At 37.0% G+C, this 19,675-nt stretch overlaps 1 protein-coding gene across 4 annotated transcripts; it reads right to left on the bottom strand.

Moving 5' to 3' along the window:
• Window positions 1-85: 85 nt before the first annotated feature.
• Window positions 86-19,438, bottom strand: Zfp534l1 (zinc finger protein 534 like 1). 4 transcript variants are annotated; one of them, XM_063288652.1, is made up of 7 exons: window positions 19,270-19,438; window positions 18,120-18,212; window positions 17,787-17,907; window positions 13,483-13,598; window positions 13,031-13,138; window positions 4,097-4,223; window positions 86-3,099 (listed from the first exon to the last, which is right to left on the bottom strand). In XM_063288652.1, the coding sequence occupies exons 4-7, from the start codon at window positions 13,531-13,533 to the stop codon at window positions 1,436-1,438; spliced, it is 1,950 nt and encodes a 649-aa protein (XP_063144722.1). In that variant the 5' UTR covers window positions 13,534-13,598; window positions 17,787-17,907; window positions 18,120-18,212; window positions 19,270-19,438; the 3' UTR covers window positions 86-1,435. The 4 variants fall into 4 exon arrangements, with proteins under 4 accessions (XP_063144722.1, XP_063144723.1, XP_063144724.1 ...); XM_063288653.1 differs by lacking the exon at window positions 18,120-18,212; XM_063288654.1 differs by lacking the exons at window positions 17,787-17,907; window positions 18,120-18,212.
• Between the last annotated feature and the right edge of the window lie 237 nt (window positions 19,439-19,675).

Below are 19,675 nucleotides of genomic sequence, written 5' to 3' on the forward strand. Positions count from 1 at the left end.
ATTTTATCAGAGACATTTCCTAGGAAGATGGAACATATATTCATCTAAGGATCCCAAGTATGAACTTAAAACAACCACATCAAACTTGAGGAATCATTCACATTTATTTACACAACAAAGGGGAAGGAGTTGTTGACCACACAGCACAAGGACACATAATCAGTCTCAGTCGTTATCCTCAAACATGAAACCAGCATTTAATAAGAATTATGAGTACTGGATTGTCAAAGGAGACTTAACATCTGTAGACATATTTATAGGATAAAGAACAAACAGTTTTGGTATCTGAGTTTGTCAAATAAACCTTTTTAAGTATAATTTGTCTGAATTGATCACTTGAATATACAGAATCCTGACAGTTTTATTAGACATTTTGAGAGGTGAAGTTCCTTTGAAATAGATAATTTCTGTTGCCATGAAAGTGTTACACAACACTATATTATTCTGACTTCCCCACATGTCTTCATCTTGTAATATTTCAGGGTGAACAGGTAAAAGTTTAATGAAGACTTTCCTACATTGTCATATTTTCAGAGTTTTTCTCACCATAAATACCTGACATTTTCTAAGATTTGAACACTGCATGAAGGTTTCTGAAGTTTTCATAATCATACAAATTCTCTAGTGCGGAAGCTCAATTTTTGCAAGATATACTTCCGCACAAAAAAAATTTAAAACGTTTTCTCTGATCTGAAATGAAGTCAAAGATATTTCCAAATACATTATATTTCTTCAGATTGTCACCTGTACATATTTTGTTGATTCTAAAAGATTGGCTAAAAGGTTCACATCTCTAAAACATTTGAAATTTTCTCTACTTTAAGTATTATCTAATGAATTTTAAGACGATATTTGCAGGTAAAGAATTGTTTTATTGACTAAATTTATAATGTTTCTCCACTGTATGTAATCTGTCAGACTTACATTGTAGTTAATGCATTTTTCATGTACATCACACTTGCAAGTATTATCTCATGTATGAAATCTCTGATGCCTTTCTAGGCTAACATTTGGGTAAAGCATTTGTCACATTCACTGCATTTGTAAGGTTTCTCTCCTCTATGAAGTCTCTAATGTACTTGAAGACTGCATTTATGGGTAAAGTACTTGTCACACATTTGTAAATTTATTCTCCTGGATGAATTCTCTGAACAATCGTCAAAGTAACTTTGTGAGTAAAAGATTTGTCACATTCAGTTCACTTACATTGTTTCTCTCCAGTATGAATTCTCTGATGAATTAAGACTTAGTGGGTAAAGCATTTCCCACATAAAGGAAATTTGAAAGGTTTTTGTCCTAAATAAATTCTCTGATGAATACTAAGATGAGACTGTCGGCCAAAGCATATGTCACATTCACATTTGTAAAGTTTCTCTCCTGTATGAAGTCTCTGATGTACACGAACACCGTAGTTTTGGGTAAAGCATTTGTCATATTAACCACATTTGTTTGGTTTCTCTCCTGTACAAATTCTCTGATGAATTCTCAAACTAACTCTGTGGCCAAACCATTTGTCACATTTACTGCATTTGTAAGGTTTATCTCCTATATGAATTCTCCGATGAATAGTAAGATTGGATTGGTAGCGAAAGCATTTGTCACATTCACTGCATTTGTATGGTTTCTCTCCTGTATGAATTCTCATATGGTTTCTCAGAGTGCCTTTCTGAGTATAGCATTTGTCACATTCACTGCATTTGTAAGGTTTATCTCCTGTATGAACTCTCTGATGAATCCTCAGACTGCCTTTGTAGCCAAAGCATTTGTCACATTCACTGCATTTGTAAGGTTTATCTCCTGTATGAATTCTCTGATGAATACTAAGATTGGCTTGCTGGCTAAAGTATTTATCACATTCACTGCATTTGTATGGTTTCTCTCCTGAATGAATTCTCTGATGAATTTTCAGACTGCCTTTGTAGCGAAAGCATTTGTCACATTCACTGCATTTGTATGGTTTATCTCCTGTATGAATTCTCTGATGAATACTAAGATAGGATACTTGGGCAAAGGATTTGTCACATTGGTTACATTTGTAAGGTTTCTCTCTTGTATGGCTTATTTGATGACACATAAGCCAGTATTGTCGGGCAAAATATGTGTCACATTGACTACATTTGTAAGGTTTCTCTCCCGTATGAATTCTCTGATGAATCCTCAGACTGCATTTGTAGACAAAGCATTTGTCACATTTACTGCATTTGAAAGGTTTCTCTCCTGTATGAATTCCCATATGGTTTCTCAGAGGGCCTTTTTCAGTAAAGCGTTTGTCACATTCACTGCATTTGAAAGGTTTATCTCCTGTATGAATTCTCTGATGCACTCTAAGATGGGATTTTCTGCCAAAGTATTTGTCACATTTATCGCATTTGTAAGGTTTCTCTCCTGTATGAATTCTCATATGGCTTCTCAGAGTGCCTTTCTGAGTATAGCATTTGTCACATTCACTGCATTTGTAAGGTTTATCTCCTGTATGACTTCTCTGATGAATACTAAGATGGGACACTTGGGCAAAGAATTTGTCACATTGGTTGCATTTGTATGGTTTCTCTCCTGAATGGCTTCTTTGATGACGCATAAGACACGATTGTTGGGCAAAATATTTGTCGCATTGACTACATTTGTAAGGTTTCTCTGCTGAATGAATTCTTTGATGCAAATGAAGATTCCTTTTTCTGGCAAAGCATTTATCGCATGTACTACATTGGTGAAGGTTCTTACCATTAATGTCTTGTTTCAGCATCTGTTTATGTTTATAGACAAATTCCTTATCAAATTCTGTATTTTTGTGTTCTTTGTTCTCTATGTGGATTCCAGAATTTACACCAAGGATAGCACATTCATTTGAAAATTGTACACAGTCTTTATATTTGTAAATTTCTCTCATTTTCCCAGCTCTATGTCTTTTCAGGTTTGAGGACTGAAGGGAGGAATCTCGGAGATGAGTTTTATAAGGTGTACTTTGGGTGGATTCAAGAGTCATTTTGCTAATTTCATCCCATTTACAAAAGTTCTTTTGGATATTCATATGCTCATGGACAATGCACTCTGTGTCTTGTTCTAAGACATTCCCATGTTTTCCACCTATTAGATTATTTTCTAGAAAACAAAAGTGCAATTAGGGATGACAGGGGTTACTGAACTGGAGAGAAAGAGGTTCAATAATGGGTGTTTGCTGAATTGTCTGGTAAACTAGACCATCTCAAGGATTTATGTTCTTAAAATTGGTTTTACTCTTTTCATAATCATTACTTGGATGATAAATTCTGATCTATATCAACTGAAAGGAATGATAATACATTTCAAATATTATCTTAAAAATGGTACCTTGCAGAAACTAAGAAAAATTAATCATCAATGAATAATGAACATACATAAATTAGATCTCTGAATAACATATCTCTAATTTTTTATTATAATTTGATTCAAAGAGATATTGTATACCTGTGTCAGCTAGAAATTCATAATCACAAATGAATCCTATATATATGCTTGTGTCAGCATCCAAAATACTGAAGATAAAGAGCATGCTGTATGAATACTAAACTCAGAGACCACATATCAAACTGCAAAGAAATAGGGGAAATGAAATTTCTCTAAACCAACAGCTCTATATCTACATAAAACATTTTTCGTTGTTAAAAACCATAATTAAAGAGATTAATGTAATAATAAAATCAATGTGCTCCAATTATTATATGTCCAGAAATATAATTCCTTTTTCTGAACATTTTATTTTTTTAACTCAGAAATTTGCATTTAATGCTAGATAAGAGATATTGGAAAGATCTTGGAGAATATAACACTAGTTATACCTCCAAAGAAAGTGCAGAAATGTAAAGGAAATGCCATAGAAAAATTATCATGTTAAGAGGAACGCCCCTTATCCTAGTGCTTTCCAGACATTTCAGAGAGTTTACATATACACAATGTAGGAAAATTCAAAGTAAGAATCAAGAATTCTAAAAAGTGCATTCTTGGGGCTGGGGATTTAGCTCAGTGGTAGAGCGCTTACCTAGGAAGCACAAGGCCCTGGGTTCGGTCCCCAGCTCCGAAAAAAAGAACCAAAAAAAAAAAAAAAAAAGTGCATTCTTACCCACAGACAATAGATTGTTGTACGTCTCCAAAATCACGTCCATGTACAGTGCCCGCTGAGCATAATTGAGACTTTCCCATTCCTCTAGTGTGAACTCTGGAGCCACATCTTTGAAGGTTAAGAAACCCTGTAATATTAAAGTATGTACTTCTTACTTTACAAAATTGCTTTCCTACATTAAGAATAGCACTAACGAATTGGAGAATCTTTGTAATACAGATTAGGAAAGGAAATTATCGAAAGACAAATATGTTCTCAAAGTTTCTTGGATATGAGTCTAAAGTTATAAATTGCTGCTCTTCCACAGACAATCTACAGATGATTTACAATAATGCTCTCATTCATGAAGTCTCTCACATTTATGAATTTTTGGTGGTTTTCTGAGACTTTAGCAGCAGAAGAAAGATTTGCCACCATCACTACATTTGAATTTTTTGCACAGTTAGTATTGGATAATTTCATATAAAGTCCTCTATTATGAAATTTATTTAACTGCAACCCCATGGTACTACAAACTGGACTTTTATACCCATTTCTTTAGAATCCAAGAATCTCTGCTAAAGATTTCTAGCAGGAGGAATATATGGCACATATGCATAATTTCAGACAAATGTTACCAACTTTCATTATACAAGAAAATTATTGGATCCTACTACAAATGTCTATATTCAACAAAACTGGAAAATCTGGAGGAAATGGACAATTTTCTAGACAGATACCAGGTTCCAATGTTAAATCAGGTACAAAGAAACCAAGTAAAGAACACGATAACTGATAAAGAAATAGAAGCAGTTATTAAAAGTCTCCCAACCAAATAAAGCCCAGGACCAGATGTGTTTAGTGAAGAAGTCTATCAGATTTCATAGAAGAGCTCATACCAATACTGTCCAAACTATTCCACGAAATAGAAACAGACAGAGCACTACCAAATTCCCTCTATGAAGCCACAATCACACTTATACTGAAACCACCCAAAGACCCAACAAAGAAAGAGTACTTCAGACCAATTTCCCTTATGAATATTGAAACAAAAATACTCAATAAAAGTCTTGCAAACCAAATCCAAGAACACGTCAAAACGATCATCCATCATGATCAAGTATGCGTCATCCCACGAATGCAAGGATGGTTTAATATACAGAAATCCATCAATGTAAGCCACTACATAAACAAACTTAAAGAGAAGAACAACATGATTATTTCATTAGATACTGAGAAAGCATTTGACAAAAATCAACACCCCTTCATGATAAAAGTCCTGGAAAGACTGGGAATTCAAGGCACATATATAAGCATAGTAAAAGCAATATACAGCAAACCAGTAGCTAACATCAAACTACATTAAGAGAAATTTGAAGCAATCCCAGTAAAATCAGGAACTAGACATGCTGCCTGTTCTTTCCCTATTTATTCAATGTAAGTCCTAGCCAGAGCAATCAGACAATGAAAGGAGGTCAAAGGGATACAAATTGGAAGGCAAGAATCCAAACTATCACTCTTTGCAGATGATATTATGGTATACTTGTGACCCCAAAAGATCCACCAGATAACTATTTAACCTGATAAACAACTTCAGCAAAGTGTCGGAGTATCAAACAAACCAATAGTCTTCCTCTCCTAAAGAATACACAGGCTGAGAAAGAAATTAGGGAAATGACACCCTTCACAATAGTCCCTAATAATATAAAATATCTGGTTGTGACTTTAACCAAGCAAGTTAAAGATCTGTATGACAAGAACTTCAAGTCTCTGAAGAAAGAAACTGAGGAAGATATCAGAAGATGGAAAGATCTTCCATGCTCATGGATTGGCAGGATTAATATGGTAAAGAAGGCCATTTTGCCAAAAGCAATCTACAGATTCAATGCAATCCCCATCAAAATTCCTACTCAATCCTTTATAGAGATAAAAAGAGCAATTTGCAAATTCATTTGCAGTAACAAAATACCCATATATGTAGTGAAAACTATACTCAATAATAAAAGGACTTCTGGGGGAATCACTATCCCTGACTTCAAGCAGTATTACAGAGCAATAGGCATAAAAACTGTACAGCTTTGGTACAGAGACAGGAAGATAGATCAGTGGCAGAGGACTGAAGTCCCAGAAATGAACCCACCTACCAATGGTCACTTAATCTTTGATAAAGGAGCTAAAGCAATCCAATGGAAGAAAGATAGCATTTTCAACAAATGGTGCTGGTTCAACTGGAGGTCAGCATGTACAAGAGTGCAAAACAATCCAAACTTATCATTCTGTACAAAGCTTAAGTTCAAGTGAATCAAGAACCTCCACATCAAACCAGATACATGCAAATTAATAGAAGAAAAAGTGGGGAAGAGTCTCGAACACATGGGGACTGGGGAAAATTTCCTGAATAAAATACCAATGGCTTATGCTCTAAAATCAAGAATTGACAAATGGGACCTCATAAAATTGCAAAGCTTCTGTAAGGCCAAAGACACTGTCATTAGGACAAAATGGCAACCAATAGACTGGGAAAGATTTTTACCAATCCCACAACAGATAGAGGGCTAATATCCAAAATATACGAAGAACTCAAGAAGTTAGACTCCAGAGAGCCAAATAAACCTATTAAAAATGGGGTACAGAGCTAAAAAAAACATTCTCAGCTGAGGAATATCGAATGGCAGAAAAGCACCTAAAGAAGTGTTCAACATCCTTAGTCATCAGGGAAATGCTATACAAAAAACCCTGAGATTCTACTTCAGACCAGTAAAAATGGCTAAGATTAGGTGACAGCAGATGCTGTCGAGGATGTGGGGAAAGAAGAACACTCCTACGTTGTTGGTGGGACTGCAAAGTGGTACAACCACTCTGGAACTCAGTCTGGAAACTGCTCAGAAAATTGGACCTTCCACTACCTGAGGACCCACCTAGATCTCTCCTGGGCATATACCCAAAAGATGCTCCAACACACAACAAAGACACATGCTCCATTATGTTCATAGCAGCCTTATTTATCATAGCCAGAAACTGGAAAAAACCCAGATGCCCTTCCATAGAGGAATGGATTTAAAAAATGTGGTGCATCTACACAATGGAGTACTACTCTGCTATGAAAAACAATGACTTTATGAAATACATAGGCAAATGGAAAGAACTAGAAAATATCATCCTGAGTGATGCAACCCAGTCATAGAACAGCACACTTGGAATGCACTCATTGATAAGTGGATATTAGCCCAAAAGCTCGAATTAACCAACATGTAATTCACAGACCACAGGAAGCTCAAAAGAAGGATGACCAAAATGCAGATGTTCTTACTCCTTTTTAACAGGGGGAATATATCCATAGGCGGGGTTATGGAAGCAAAGTTTAGTGCAACAACTGAAGGAACGGCCATTCAGAGCCTGTTCCTCATGTGCCATATCTATCTATCTATCTATCTATCTATCTATCTATCTATCTATCTATCTCCACTAAAACTAGACAAGATTGATGAAGCTAAAAAAAATGCTTGCTGAAAGAGATTAGATATATATCTCTCCTGAGAGACACATCCAGAGCATGTCCAATACGGAGGTCAATGCTAGCAGCAAACCATTGAACTGAGAATAGGACGTCCTTGGGGAAAATATTGAAGGAAGGATTGAAAAATATTGAGGAAGGATTGAAATAGTTGAAGAAGCTTGAAATCCCATAAGAACAACAATGCCAAACAACCAGAGCATCCAGGGACTAAACCCCTACCAAAAGTCTGTACATAGACTTACCCAGGGCTCCAGAAGCATATGTAGCAGAGAATAGCCTTGTTGGGGCACCAGTGGAAGAGGAAGACCTTGGTCCTGCCAAGGTTGGATCACCAGTGCATGGAAATATGGGGGGGGGAGAGTTAGGTGGATGGATGGGGCAAATACCCATATTGCGGAGGGAGAGGAAATGGGGGCTTATGGATAGGAAACCAGGAAAGGGAAGAACATTTGAAATATAAGTAAAAAAATATATCTAATAAAAAAGAAGAAAGCACTGCTAACAGCAAAATTCAGAGCTCTAAGTGCCTCCATAGAGAAATTGGTGAGGTCATAAACTAGCAGCATAACAGTGTATCTGATAGTTCTAGAACAGAGAGGGTCAAATACACCTAAGAGGAGTAGCCTGCAGGGAATAATCAAATCAGGTAAAAGTTAACCCAGAAGAAACAAAGAGAACTATACAAAGAATCAACAAAACGAAGAGTTACTTCTTTGAGAAAAATAACAAGATGTATATATCCTAAGCCAGCCTTACCAGAGGACAGAGAGGCAGTATCCAAACTGAAAATAGAAAAATTTCAATAGAAACTGAAGAAATTAAAAAACGTATGGGATTCTACAGCACAATCCTATACTCTACAAAACTGAAAAATCTAGATGAAATGGATGATTTTCTAGGCAGATGCCAGATAGCAAAGGTAATCAGGATCAGATAAACCATATAAACAGTTCTATAATCCCTGAAGAAATAGAATAAGTTATTAAAAGATTCCCCCACCAAAAATAAACAAGACCAGATGATGATACTGCAGAATTCTATCAAACCTTCAAAGATTAGCTAATACAAATATACCCTTCAAAATACTTAGAAAATTGAAGCACAAGGAACAGTACCTAATTCATTCTATGAAGGTACAGTTATGCTCATATTTAAACCACAAAAAGACCCAACAAAGAAAGCTACCTTCAGACTAATTTCCTTTATTAATATAAATGAAAAATATTCAATATAATTATAATTATAGCATCCTGAATCCAATAGCACATCAAAAGGATCATCCACTATGATCCAATAGGTGATCCCAGGGAGCACAATTGGTTCAATATATAGGAAACCATCACCGTAATCCACTATATAAACAAATTCAAAGAAAAAAAACCACATGATTACCTCATTGGATGTTCAAGAAGGCTTTGACAAAATACAACACTTCTTCATGTTAAAAACATTGGAAAGATAAGGAATTCAATGTGCATACAAAAATTTAATAAAAGCAATAAACACTAAACCAAAAGACAGCCATAAAACTAAATGGAGGGAAACATGAAGCAATCCTATTAAAATCAACAAATAGATAAGGTTGCCCACTTTCTGCTATGTATTCAATATAGCACCCAAAGTTCTGGCCATAATAATTAGAATAAAGAGGAGGTCAAAGGAATACAAATTAGAAAGGAAGACGTCAAAATATCACTATTTGCCACTGATGTGGCAGTGTACCTAGGTCACCCGAAACATCAATCAGAACTGCTAGAGCTGGAAAATAACATAAGCAAAATATCTGGGTGTGAAATTAACTCCAAAAAATCAGTAGCATTCCTCTCCTCAAAAGATAGGAGGGTGGGAAAGGAAATGGAGAAATGACACAGTTCAAGATAGTCACAAATATTCATAAATATCTTAGTGTGACTAACCCATAAGTAAAAGATCTTTTTGACAAGAACTTCAAATATCTGAATAAAGAATAAAAAGAAGACTGCAGAAGATGGAAAGAAATCCCAGGCTCAGGGTTCAGCAGGATTAACAGAGGAAAAATGGCCATCTGATCAAAAGCAGTCGACAGGCTCAATGGAATACCCATCTAAATTTCAATGCAATTTTTCAGAGGGATACACATAGTAATTCTCAAATGCATCTGGAATAGCAAAAACCTCAGCATAGCAAAAATTATTCTTAACGATATGAGGATTTTAGGAGCAATCATCATTCTTGACCACAAGTCCTACTACAGAGCAATAGTAGTAAAAAAGAAAGGTATGGTTTTGCTAAAGACACATGCAGGTAGATTAATGAGATAGGATTGAAGAAGCAGAAATAAACTCAGACACATACAGTCATCTGATCTTTACCTAAAAAGCCAAAACCATCCAGTGGAAAACAAACAAGATATTCAACAAATGGCACTGGTTCAAGTGACAGGCTCCATTTAGAATAATGGATATTGATGCATTCGTTTTTCATTATACACAGCTCAAGTGCAAATGCATCTACGACTTCTACATAGGACCAGATATGTTGAATCTAATTGAAGAGAAAGTGGGATAAAAATGTTCAAATACACCAGCAAATGGAAAAATTTCCTGAACCGAATACCAATGGCTCAGGCTATAAAATCAACTATTGACAAATGGGACTTCATACAACTGAACATTTTCTGTAAGGAAAACTATACTGTTAATGGGACGAAACGGCAACTTACAGACTGGAGAAGATCTCTACCAAGCCTATATCTGACAGAGAGCTAATATCCAATGTATAAAAATAACTCAAAAAGTAAAGACTACAGATAATAAGATAAAATTATTAAAATTGGGGTAGCTAAAGAAAGCATTCTCAACTGAGAGATCTGTAATAGCTGAGAAGCCCCTAAAGACATGTTCAAATCCTTAGTCATCAGGGAAACACAAATTAACAAATCTTAGGTTCCACCTTCCAGGAGTCAGAATGGCTACGATCAAAAACTCAGGAGAAGCATATGATTCCTAGGATATGGACAAAGGGGAACACTCCTCCATTGCTGGTGCAAATGTAAGCTGCTACAACCACTCGAAAAGTATGGTGGTTCCTCAAAAAATTGAACATAATTCTACCTGAGTATCCAGCTATTCCACTCCTAGGCATATGCCTAAAAGATGGTCCAACACATAGGAAATATAAATGTACTATGGTCATAGCAGCCACATTTATCATAGGCAGAATCTGTAAACAATCTAGATGTCCCTCCAAGGTGGAATGGATACAGGAAATATGGTTCATTTACACAGTGGAATACAACTCAGCTATTAAGGATGAGGACATCATGAGCTTAGAAGGCAAATGGATGGAATGAGAAAATATCATCCTGAGTGAGGTAACCATTCACACAAGAACACACACGGTATGAACTCAGTGATGATTTCATATTAGACCAAAACTTGTGAATACCCATGATAAAACTCACGGCCCATATGAAGCTGAACAGGAAGCTCAAACCATGGAAGCCTCTGCCCAAACCATGCTTCAATCCCACTTAAAAGGAATAAAAGAAAATCACAGCACGGAAAAGGAAGGAGGGACCTAGGAGGGAGAGAGGAGTGTAAGGAAAAACGGAGGGTAGAACCAGGTGTGGGAGGAGACAGGGGAGATGTATAGAGGGGAGGATAGTTAACAGATGTGTGTACCAGTGGATGATGGGAAACTGGAAATAGCCATTACAAAATCCAGATACCTGATAAGCAAGAAGTTCACAGAACACAATAGGGATGATATTAGTTTAAAAAATAAAAAAAGGCGAGAGAGAATCTGTAGTAACCATATCCACTGGTAAGGCACAGCTCTCAGATCAAGGATGCAGTCAACTACCCAACTCAAAAATTTTAACCCAGAATGGTTCTTATCTAAATAAAAAGCAAGGACAAAGAGTGGAACAGAGACTCAAGGCCATCCCGAGACTACGCACCTAGGGATCCATACCATCTCTAGATATCAAATCCAAACATTATTGCTGATGCCAAGAAGCCCTTACTGTGAGGATGCTGGAACAGCTATCCACCGAGAGGCCATGGCAGAGTTTGATCAGTTGCTCACAGCTAACCATTGGACAGAGCAAGGAGACCCCAATGGAAGAGATAGCTGAAGGACTGAAATAGATGAAGGGGATTGCAACCCTATAGGTAGGACAACAGTATCCACTAACCAGATCCCCAGAGCTCCCAGAGACTAAACTAGCAACCAAAGAGTACACATGGAGGGACCCAAGTCCACAGCAGCATATGTAGCAGATTTTCTTATCTGGCATAAAGAGGAGAGGAGGCCCATGAAGAGTCAGCAAGAGAGGAAGTCCCAGCATAGGAGGATGCTAGGGCAGTCAGCAATGAATGGATTTGAGAGTGGGGTAGCATCCCTATAGAAGAAGGGGATAGGGAACTGGGAATTGGGAGAACATTTAGAATGTAAATAAAGACAATAACCAATAAATAAAGAAATGTAGAAACATCATCACAACCCTTCATTATGTCCCTATGTGACACAGAGTTTGGTAGAACAGGAAACAAAGAGTAGATAAAGCATTCTTCCTTCTAAAGAACACAAGGTAGAAAGGACGTTTATTAAGGATTGAAAATTTATAGATCATACACAATACCAAGTCTATATGCCCCAGAAAATATTTACTAATACATTCCATGTGAAGAAATAGAAATGTGGAGAATACAGGACATACACTACTTCTAACTGTGCAACAAAAAACAAAGGGAAATAACAAATTCTACATTGAGAATTTACCACATAGCACCACAATGGGCAGTATGTCTCTTGGAATGAGACTTGGAAGACAGATTTCATGTCTAACACACCCATAATCATTATTTGACATAAAATTCCAAAAAAATTGCATAGTGAATTCTGCATTTGCACACACAAAAAAATGTACATTCCTCTATCACCTATGACTCTAAGGAGGTAATGTATTTACTATTGGGAATAATTTTATCCTTCTCCAAATTCCTCTCTTCCATATATTGCTCAGTGATATCAGACTCCACATAATTCCATATCCACATTAAAAAGCTTTTGTCTGGAGCCTTGACCATCTCTGAAATGTAACTTATGTGACACATGGGACCTTCCTTCAACACTAATATAATAGCACAGAAACCCATCTAATGTACAAATTAGGCATCAATATAGTTTTTGAGAATCATTAACAATGGATTCTCTTTGAGATCTGCATGTCTTCAGTCCTTGAAAATAGTACGTCCTCACAGTAGAAACCTCAGTAAAAAATTAATGGTTTTGTAAAAGTGAAAGACCTAAACATTAAATTTTCATTATCCCAGAAGAAAATGAAGATTATAGAAAATAAGTCCTTTAGATAATATTACAACATAGAGATAATAAAATTATTAAATGGTTGAATAAAAAAAGATTTTTCAAAGAAAGGTGCGCAACACACTGACCTGTAGAGTGTTTCCCAGAGCCACACTCATTCTTTTTGCTGTTCTTCTCACAGATTCAAATATTGGAAGTTTTCTTGAAATTTCACAACCAGGTTTGAAAACTAAAAGCTGAAATTAATACAACTTAGTTACGGACAATGCTTACCCACATAAAAGGATATTAAAAACAAAATATGAAGAATCTTGTCAACATTTCTACAGAAACGTGTGCATGGAGTCACAAATTACTGTGTAGGAATATGAGTATAATCTGAGGTCTATTGTAACATCAGCAGGCACCAGGCACAAACATAGAGTACATGAACACCTGCTGTAAAACACGACTACTCAGGGTTATTACTGAGAACTTATCTCCCTGGGTCTAGAGTCAAGGATGAATGGCTAATGGCTACCCTGATTGATGACCTAGATTTGAATGGTGTTTCATTAGCCATTACAATCAAACACAATACCTGACACGTTGGTGAAGTTCGACTTCTTTTTACCAAGCAGATACAGTACATCTATTTTCCATATGTATCCTATAGTCTTGGAGTACAAAGATTCTATCTGCCAAATATCATGGGTTCTACAAAAGAATAAGTTGTCATCAGATTTAGGTATAGCCATTTTCATCAGCATCTACGAAGGCTTTCAATAGTTCATGACATAAAACTTCAATTTCCAACTTTCTTTTCCTTTCAATATGGCCCTGTTTCCTAATGCCCGTGACACATTTTGATGCACTGATCTTGATCCCTTGACATCTCCATGAATGCATTATTATGTAGAGTATTGTGATTAAAGCCAGAAATGTCTTCAACTAAAATTTACTATTCTGAAACTTTAAGCCATTTGTTCTCCACTTTTAATGGTGTGCTAAACCTTTATTATAGTTCCAGGAATTCAAAAGTTGCTATATCTACATGTTTCAGACCCACATGCAGATTGATAACAAGAGTGGTGTATCAGTTCCCACGACCATAAAAAATATGGGTTTTATGATGGTCAGTCTTTGTCAAACCCTGTGAAAGTGTGAATGGACCACAAAGAGGTCACAACTCAAAGCTTAAGAACAAGGGTTCTAGGCAATGTCAAAATAAGATCAAGAAGGAGGTCTGGTAGACTTCAGTGATGGCTGCCAGGGAAAATACATATACACAGGGATAAGATGAACCATTTAAGGGCATGCTCTTGGAATGATTCCCTCATTATACCAAATCTGCTAATATAATATCACTGTTGGAAAATCTTCTCGAGCATGCATATATCTGCATCGTGGAGACTTGCTGTTAAGGATTTCCTTTCTGGCAAACATTCCTGTAGGTTAAAGAATGTGTGACATGGGTCTTCTGGTATATATACCAATACATATACATACACATACATGCAAATATACATACATATGTTTATGTATAGATAAACACATAAGAATTCACCCTTCATATCGAGATACTATTAGTACACAAAGTTCTCATGACCCTGGATTCAGCAAATATTCAGCATTTTTAATGTATGGCATTGACCTTATGTCTACCACGTTAGACATCCTGGCATTTAATTGATATATGAATAGTCTATTTCAATGCCCCTGCCTCAGAAGATTAGACTGATACTGGGAAAAGGCAGATGATGGAGTGTCAGGAAAATCATATATAATTAATAAGAATTGATGAAGAAAATAGTAATTTCCTAAGGAACAACTAAGTAAACATTCTATGTCATAATACTAGGCCAAACAATAATCAAGTGCAGAAACCCAGGCCCTCAGTGTTCCTTCTAACACTGTCTTAGAAGTAAACAGATGCAGCACTGAATTCTTTAGAAAATCCCACAGTAATCTTGCACAGTGAATATTACAGAATACAGAAAGAAAGGGAATGTGATACAGTCATCACACAAAGCTGACTTTACCTGGATCCAAAAGCAAATGAACATAAACATATGCACAAAGAAAATAATAGCAGTCCAGGAGCTCCAGTGTACATTGAAAAAAGTTTCTCACCAATTGCTGCAAAAAGGGAACTGGACTTGATTTCATGACAGATATGCAAGACAGTTTCAACCAGAACAAACCACACAACTCACGGCACAATCTACATACACTCAGTGAGAGAAGGCTCACAACCATGTCAATAAATCTACAAAGACCCAAAGGCAAAATATCACAGTGGATCACGAAGAAAGTTCTAAAGAATGTAGAAGAGGGGTTGGGGATTTAGCTCAGGGGTAGAGCGCTTGCCTAGGAAGCGCAAGGCCCTGGGTTCAATCCCCAGCTCCGAAAAAAAGAACCAAAAAAAAAAAAAAAAAAAAAAAAAAAAAAAAAAAAAAAGAATGTAGAAGAGAAGGAGGATCCCTCAGACTAATGAAGATAATAACCAACATCCAAAACCTACCTTTACAAAAACGGAAGACAGCTGTCATTATTCTACTCTACTCAGAAGATAAACAGGGGACTAGAGAGATGGCTCAGTGGTAAAGAGCACTGACTGCTCTACCAGAGGTCCTGAGTTCAATTCCAGCAGCCACATTGTGGCTCACAACCTTCCGTAATGAGATCTGAGGCTCTCTTCTGCTGTGTTTGAAGATAGCAATAGTGTACTTATACATAATAATTAATAAATAAATCTTAAAAAGAGAAAGAGACAAGGAAGGGAATGTGGTACTGTCATCCACACTAGTGTGCACAGCCTGCACACTAACCTTTCACACAACAGCAGTGCTTACAAAGGGCGAGTAAGATTTACAATATTTTCAATGTTCAAATAAGGATATGAGGAAGGCAAGTTTTCTCAAATTACAAGAAACAGAATTCTTCAACTCAGGAGCGACAAATATCCCAAAAGAATGCACCAATCTGATAATTCATTTGATAATCTATAGAAAAAATACAAGAAAATATCACTTTGTTTCTACATTCCTAAACAATAACCTGAGAAGTAAGAAGACCACTCAATCTCTAAAAGGATCTTGGATATGCTGGTTTAGCACACAAACTGCTAACAAGGGCTCTGTAGGCTCCTGGGTGTAAGAGTCACCAATGGCTCTCCCTAGGTGCTGACCCTTGTGCTGAAACACCAACCTCTCTGACAGTGGATGTCTGCCAGTGTAAAAGGACAAGTAGGTAACAGAAACTTTACTGATTTGAACAGAGTCAGTCTAATAAGGAAATACACACATGGCACTGGAAGCTGTCAAAAGTCACTCTAAAGATACATAGGCCCAAAAGTGAATTTATACCTGACACACTGGCTATATGTAGAAATACTAGGAAATCATTTATATCGTTCTGTGTACACCACAGCACGGTGATGCTTTCAGGCTAAGTCAGACACATGTGGTTGGTAAAGGGAAGATGCCAATTAGGAGAGTGCTGAGGAAACAGCATGCACTGGGGAAACAGGTAAGGCTGAAAAAATTGGAGGAAGTGGAGGTGTGGAAACACACACGGTCATTACCATAGAAGTTGGAATTATGAATATATGACAGTGTGGATACCCATCCAAAACCTGCCTCAGAACATACATGAAACACAAGGATATAATGAAAACATGAATAACAAGAGATGGCACAGAGAATGAAGACAGGTTAACTGTGGAAGTGCACTAGGGCACTTCATGTGCAAAAGCCGTTCCCCTAAAAATGCAAGTTCTAGGGGACTTAGACAACAGATTAAAGTAAACTCTAAGAGCTCTAAATACCAACAATAGCAAAGAAAACAGATAATGCAAATATAGTACCAGAATGTTTCTCTCTAAATATTGTGAACAATTGTAATAAGGATGAAAAAATGAGCCTAATCCCTAGTTTATATGATAGAAAAGTTACTGACAACAGGATTTTATGTACCACAGAAAATGGAGATGCAGGGAAAAAATAATGCTGTCATAAATTTAAAATATGTAAGAATTGAGGCCCCGGGCATTTGAGGACAGCATTGAGTGGGTAATAAAAGGTGGGCAGAGGAATACATGAATTTCCATGGAGTACTCAGGGAATTTTTGCAAAGCATGTTACTTTATGATTTGAGCCTGTGACACAGGCTGAGCATGGTTTTCATTTCTAACAGCAATAGATCATAAATTCCTGGTCCAGTGATAGACGCTGGGCTTTAGCTCCAACAATAGTGAATACAGAAAATGAATGTGTGTCATGGAACTATTTTGTCTATGTGTAAAACAGGAAAAGTACATTTTCCATTTCATGGAGACAGAGCAAGAGCTCATTCTAGGATGGGAAGGACAGCCCATGGTTTTGCATCCTTCCATCATGAAGTCATCATCAACACTAGGGCTTCAACTTTAACCCTTGGAACTGACTTTTCCTCAAATACACACCTGATTCTGAAAAGACATAATTCTGTATTTTCGAGCCTTTCAGTCAAAGTTTACTGACACTTGTTTCACCCCAGTCTTTTTAAAGTAGATAAACTCAAATAGCAATATGTAGTGTTCAGATACTGGGACTCTTAAGAACATAGCATTCTAGCCTAGCAGTAAAAATATTTATCCATAGATTAAAATCAGGAGAGCATGGAATAATATTGCTCAGGCCCTGAGGGAAATAATTGCTAACTGTAGTGATGAATTCAGAAAAGTAGCTACTAGTATTTACAGTAGTACAGGTAAGTTGAATGTCACTATTCATTAAAACATGTTTTTTAGTCAAAATCATATGTAGACAATAAACTGAATGAAACATGCACAAGAGAACACTACATACATTTTTCATGAGGTCATAGGAAATAAAACTTTTCTTGTGAAGAATGAATGAGTACCTGAAAAGTAGGAATGATTCCTCATGAACACAGTAAGTCTCTACTCACACAATCAATGGAGAACAATCTGAACCACACATAGCTGCTCATGAGGCCAGCAAAACCTTCCAAATTAAAAATCCTAAGAAATACAATCACAAAAAGAACAAAATTTAATCAAATAATCTTCAAAGGAGTTCACAATAAAATCCTTGTAGAAGTCAGAATAGATGAAAACATATTTCTTCACAATAAAGAGTGTTATTTGTGAATCTTGGGTTTCAGATCAGGAAGAAGAAATTATGCAGCATAAATTGGTGACATAAAAACTGACAGTGTATTCTGTGGTGATACCTGGATCCTTTGTTAGAAGTCTCTTTGGCCTTTACCGACCAGGGCTCCTAGTTTTGATTTGCAATTATGGAGATTGGCTGAGCATATAGAGACCTGAAAATGGGAAAATATTGTTGAGAAAGAACCTGGAACTTTTCATGAGACAAACATGAAAGATATGAACAAGTAGCAAAAGGATAAGTATGAAGGAAAGAGAAGATATCATGAAAATGCCTCTTTCTCTGAGGATTTCAGTTTTCCCTATGAGATGTAACAGGTAGTCACACAGTTAACATTCATGCACAGTTCTTTTCCAAGCAGCACTGAGGAAGAGAAAGAAACACTGCAAGAAAACTATTGTGTCCCACAGAATCCAGACTGTTGAACTCCTCCAACCAGAGGGCTCTGAAAAAAGCCGAGTGCAGGGTCTAAGCATTCCCACACCGGCAAGAAGTGAACGAACATTGCAGAATTCAACAAACCATGAATGTGCATGGTCAGAGAGCTTTTCATGAACCAAGGAGACATTTAACTTAAGTGGGTAATTCAAAAGGTGCTGTCTAATTCTGTCTCAATCTAGAGTAAGATTTCCATTTATAAATATACCTATGAAGGCTATGAAGTCACACTTCTGAATGCTGTGTTTACATCACAGCCTGCATATACCTCAGTGTAAAATTAATGGAGACTATAACTTAACTCAGGAAATGTTTACATTTACAGCCATATGAAACGGCTTTATAACAAATATTTTCTAATTCAATCAAATCTGCACTGGTTCCTCATATGTCAAAGATCTACAAAGCTCTCTTGGAATACCTATTCGGTCCGCTAGAGAAAGGGAAATGGAACGGCAAACGGAGGAACAGGGGAGTTAAGAAAGCATCCATGAATTTGAACTCGAAGAACTTTACTAAGGCTTTTGAAAGAAAACCCTGCTGTACAAACTACAGATGCGGCCAAGGATCTACGAGGTTATTTTAGAAAAATATTCTGGCGACCACAAAACTAATTAAAGCATCACCTTCAACCCCAGTTCACAGAATCTCAAACTTCCTGAAATGCTAAGATATCCACGACAGAATTATAAGAGTGGAGGCAGAAAATGCACCCCCGCTCCACACCGCTGCTCCGCTCCTGCCTGTTTCCCGGTCGCATCAGCTCCTCTGACCTGGCAGGGTGACAGGACCAGCTGATGAATGTCCTAGGAAGCCGGCACAGCAACTGCAGCTTAAGGAAGTTTTCAGGTACCTCCAGGACTCTGGGACGAGTCTCCCACCAGGACTTCCTGAAAGGGAGACAGCAAAGACACTGAGAAAGTTTGAGGGGCGGAACTTCCTGTCACTTCCGCGCGTTTCACAGAGCAACTCCTTCTGGACCCGCCCAACATTCAGCAGCTTCCGGTTACATACTTCTTCTAAGCCCACCTACTTTGGAACATTTTAATTATTTCCCGTCCTAATTCTTCATAGATACTTTTTTATCGGTTTGGATTTTTGTGTCCTTGCTGCCTTGATCTTTCCTTTGTTTTTATTTTGTCTTTTTCTTAATCTCCTCCGATCAGGCAGGTGTGTCCC

This window comes from Rattus norvegicus, chromosome 5 (genome assembly GCF_036323735.1).
Source record: "Rattus norvegicus strain BN/NHsdMcwi chromosome 5, GRCr8, whole genome shotgun sequence".
Taxonomy (NCBI): domain Eukaryota; kingdom Metazoa; phylum Chordata; class Mammalia; order Rodentia; family Muridae; genus Rattus; species Rattus norvegicus.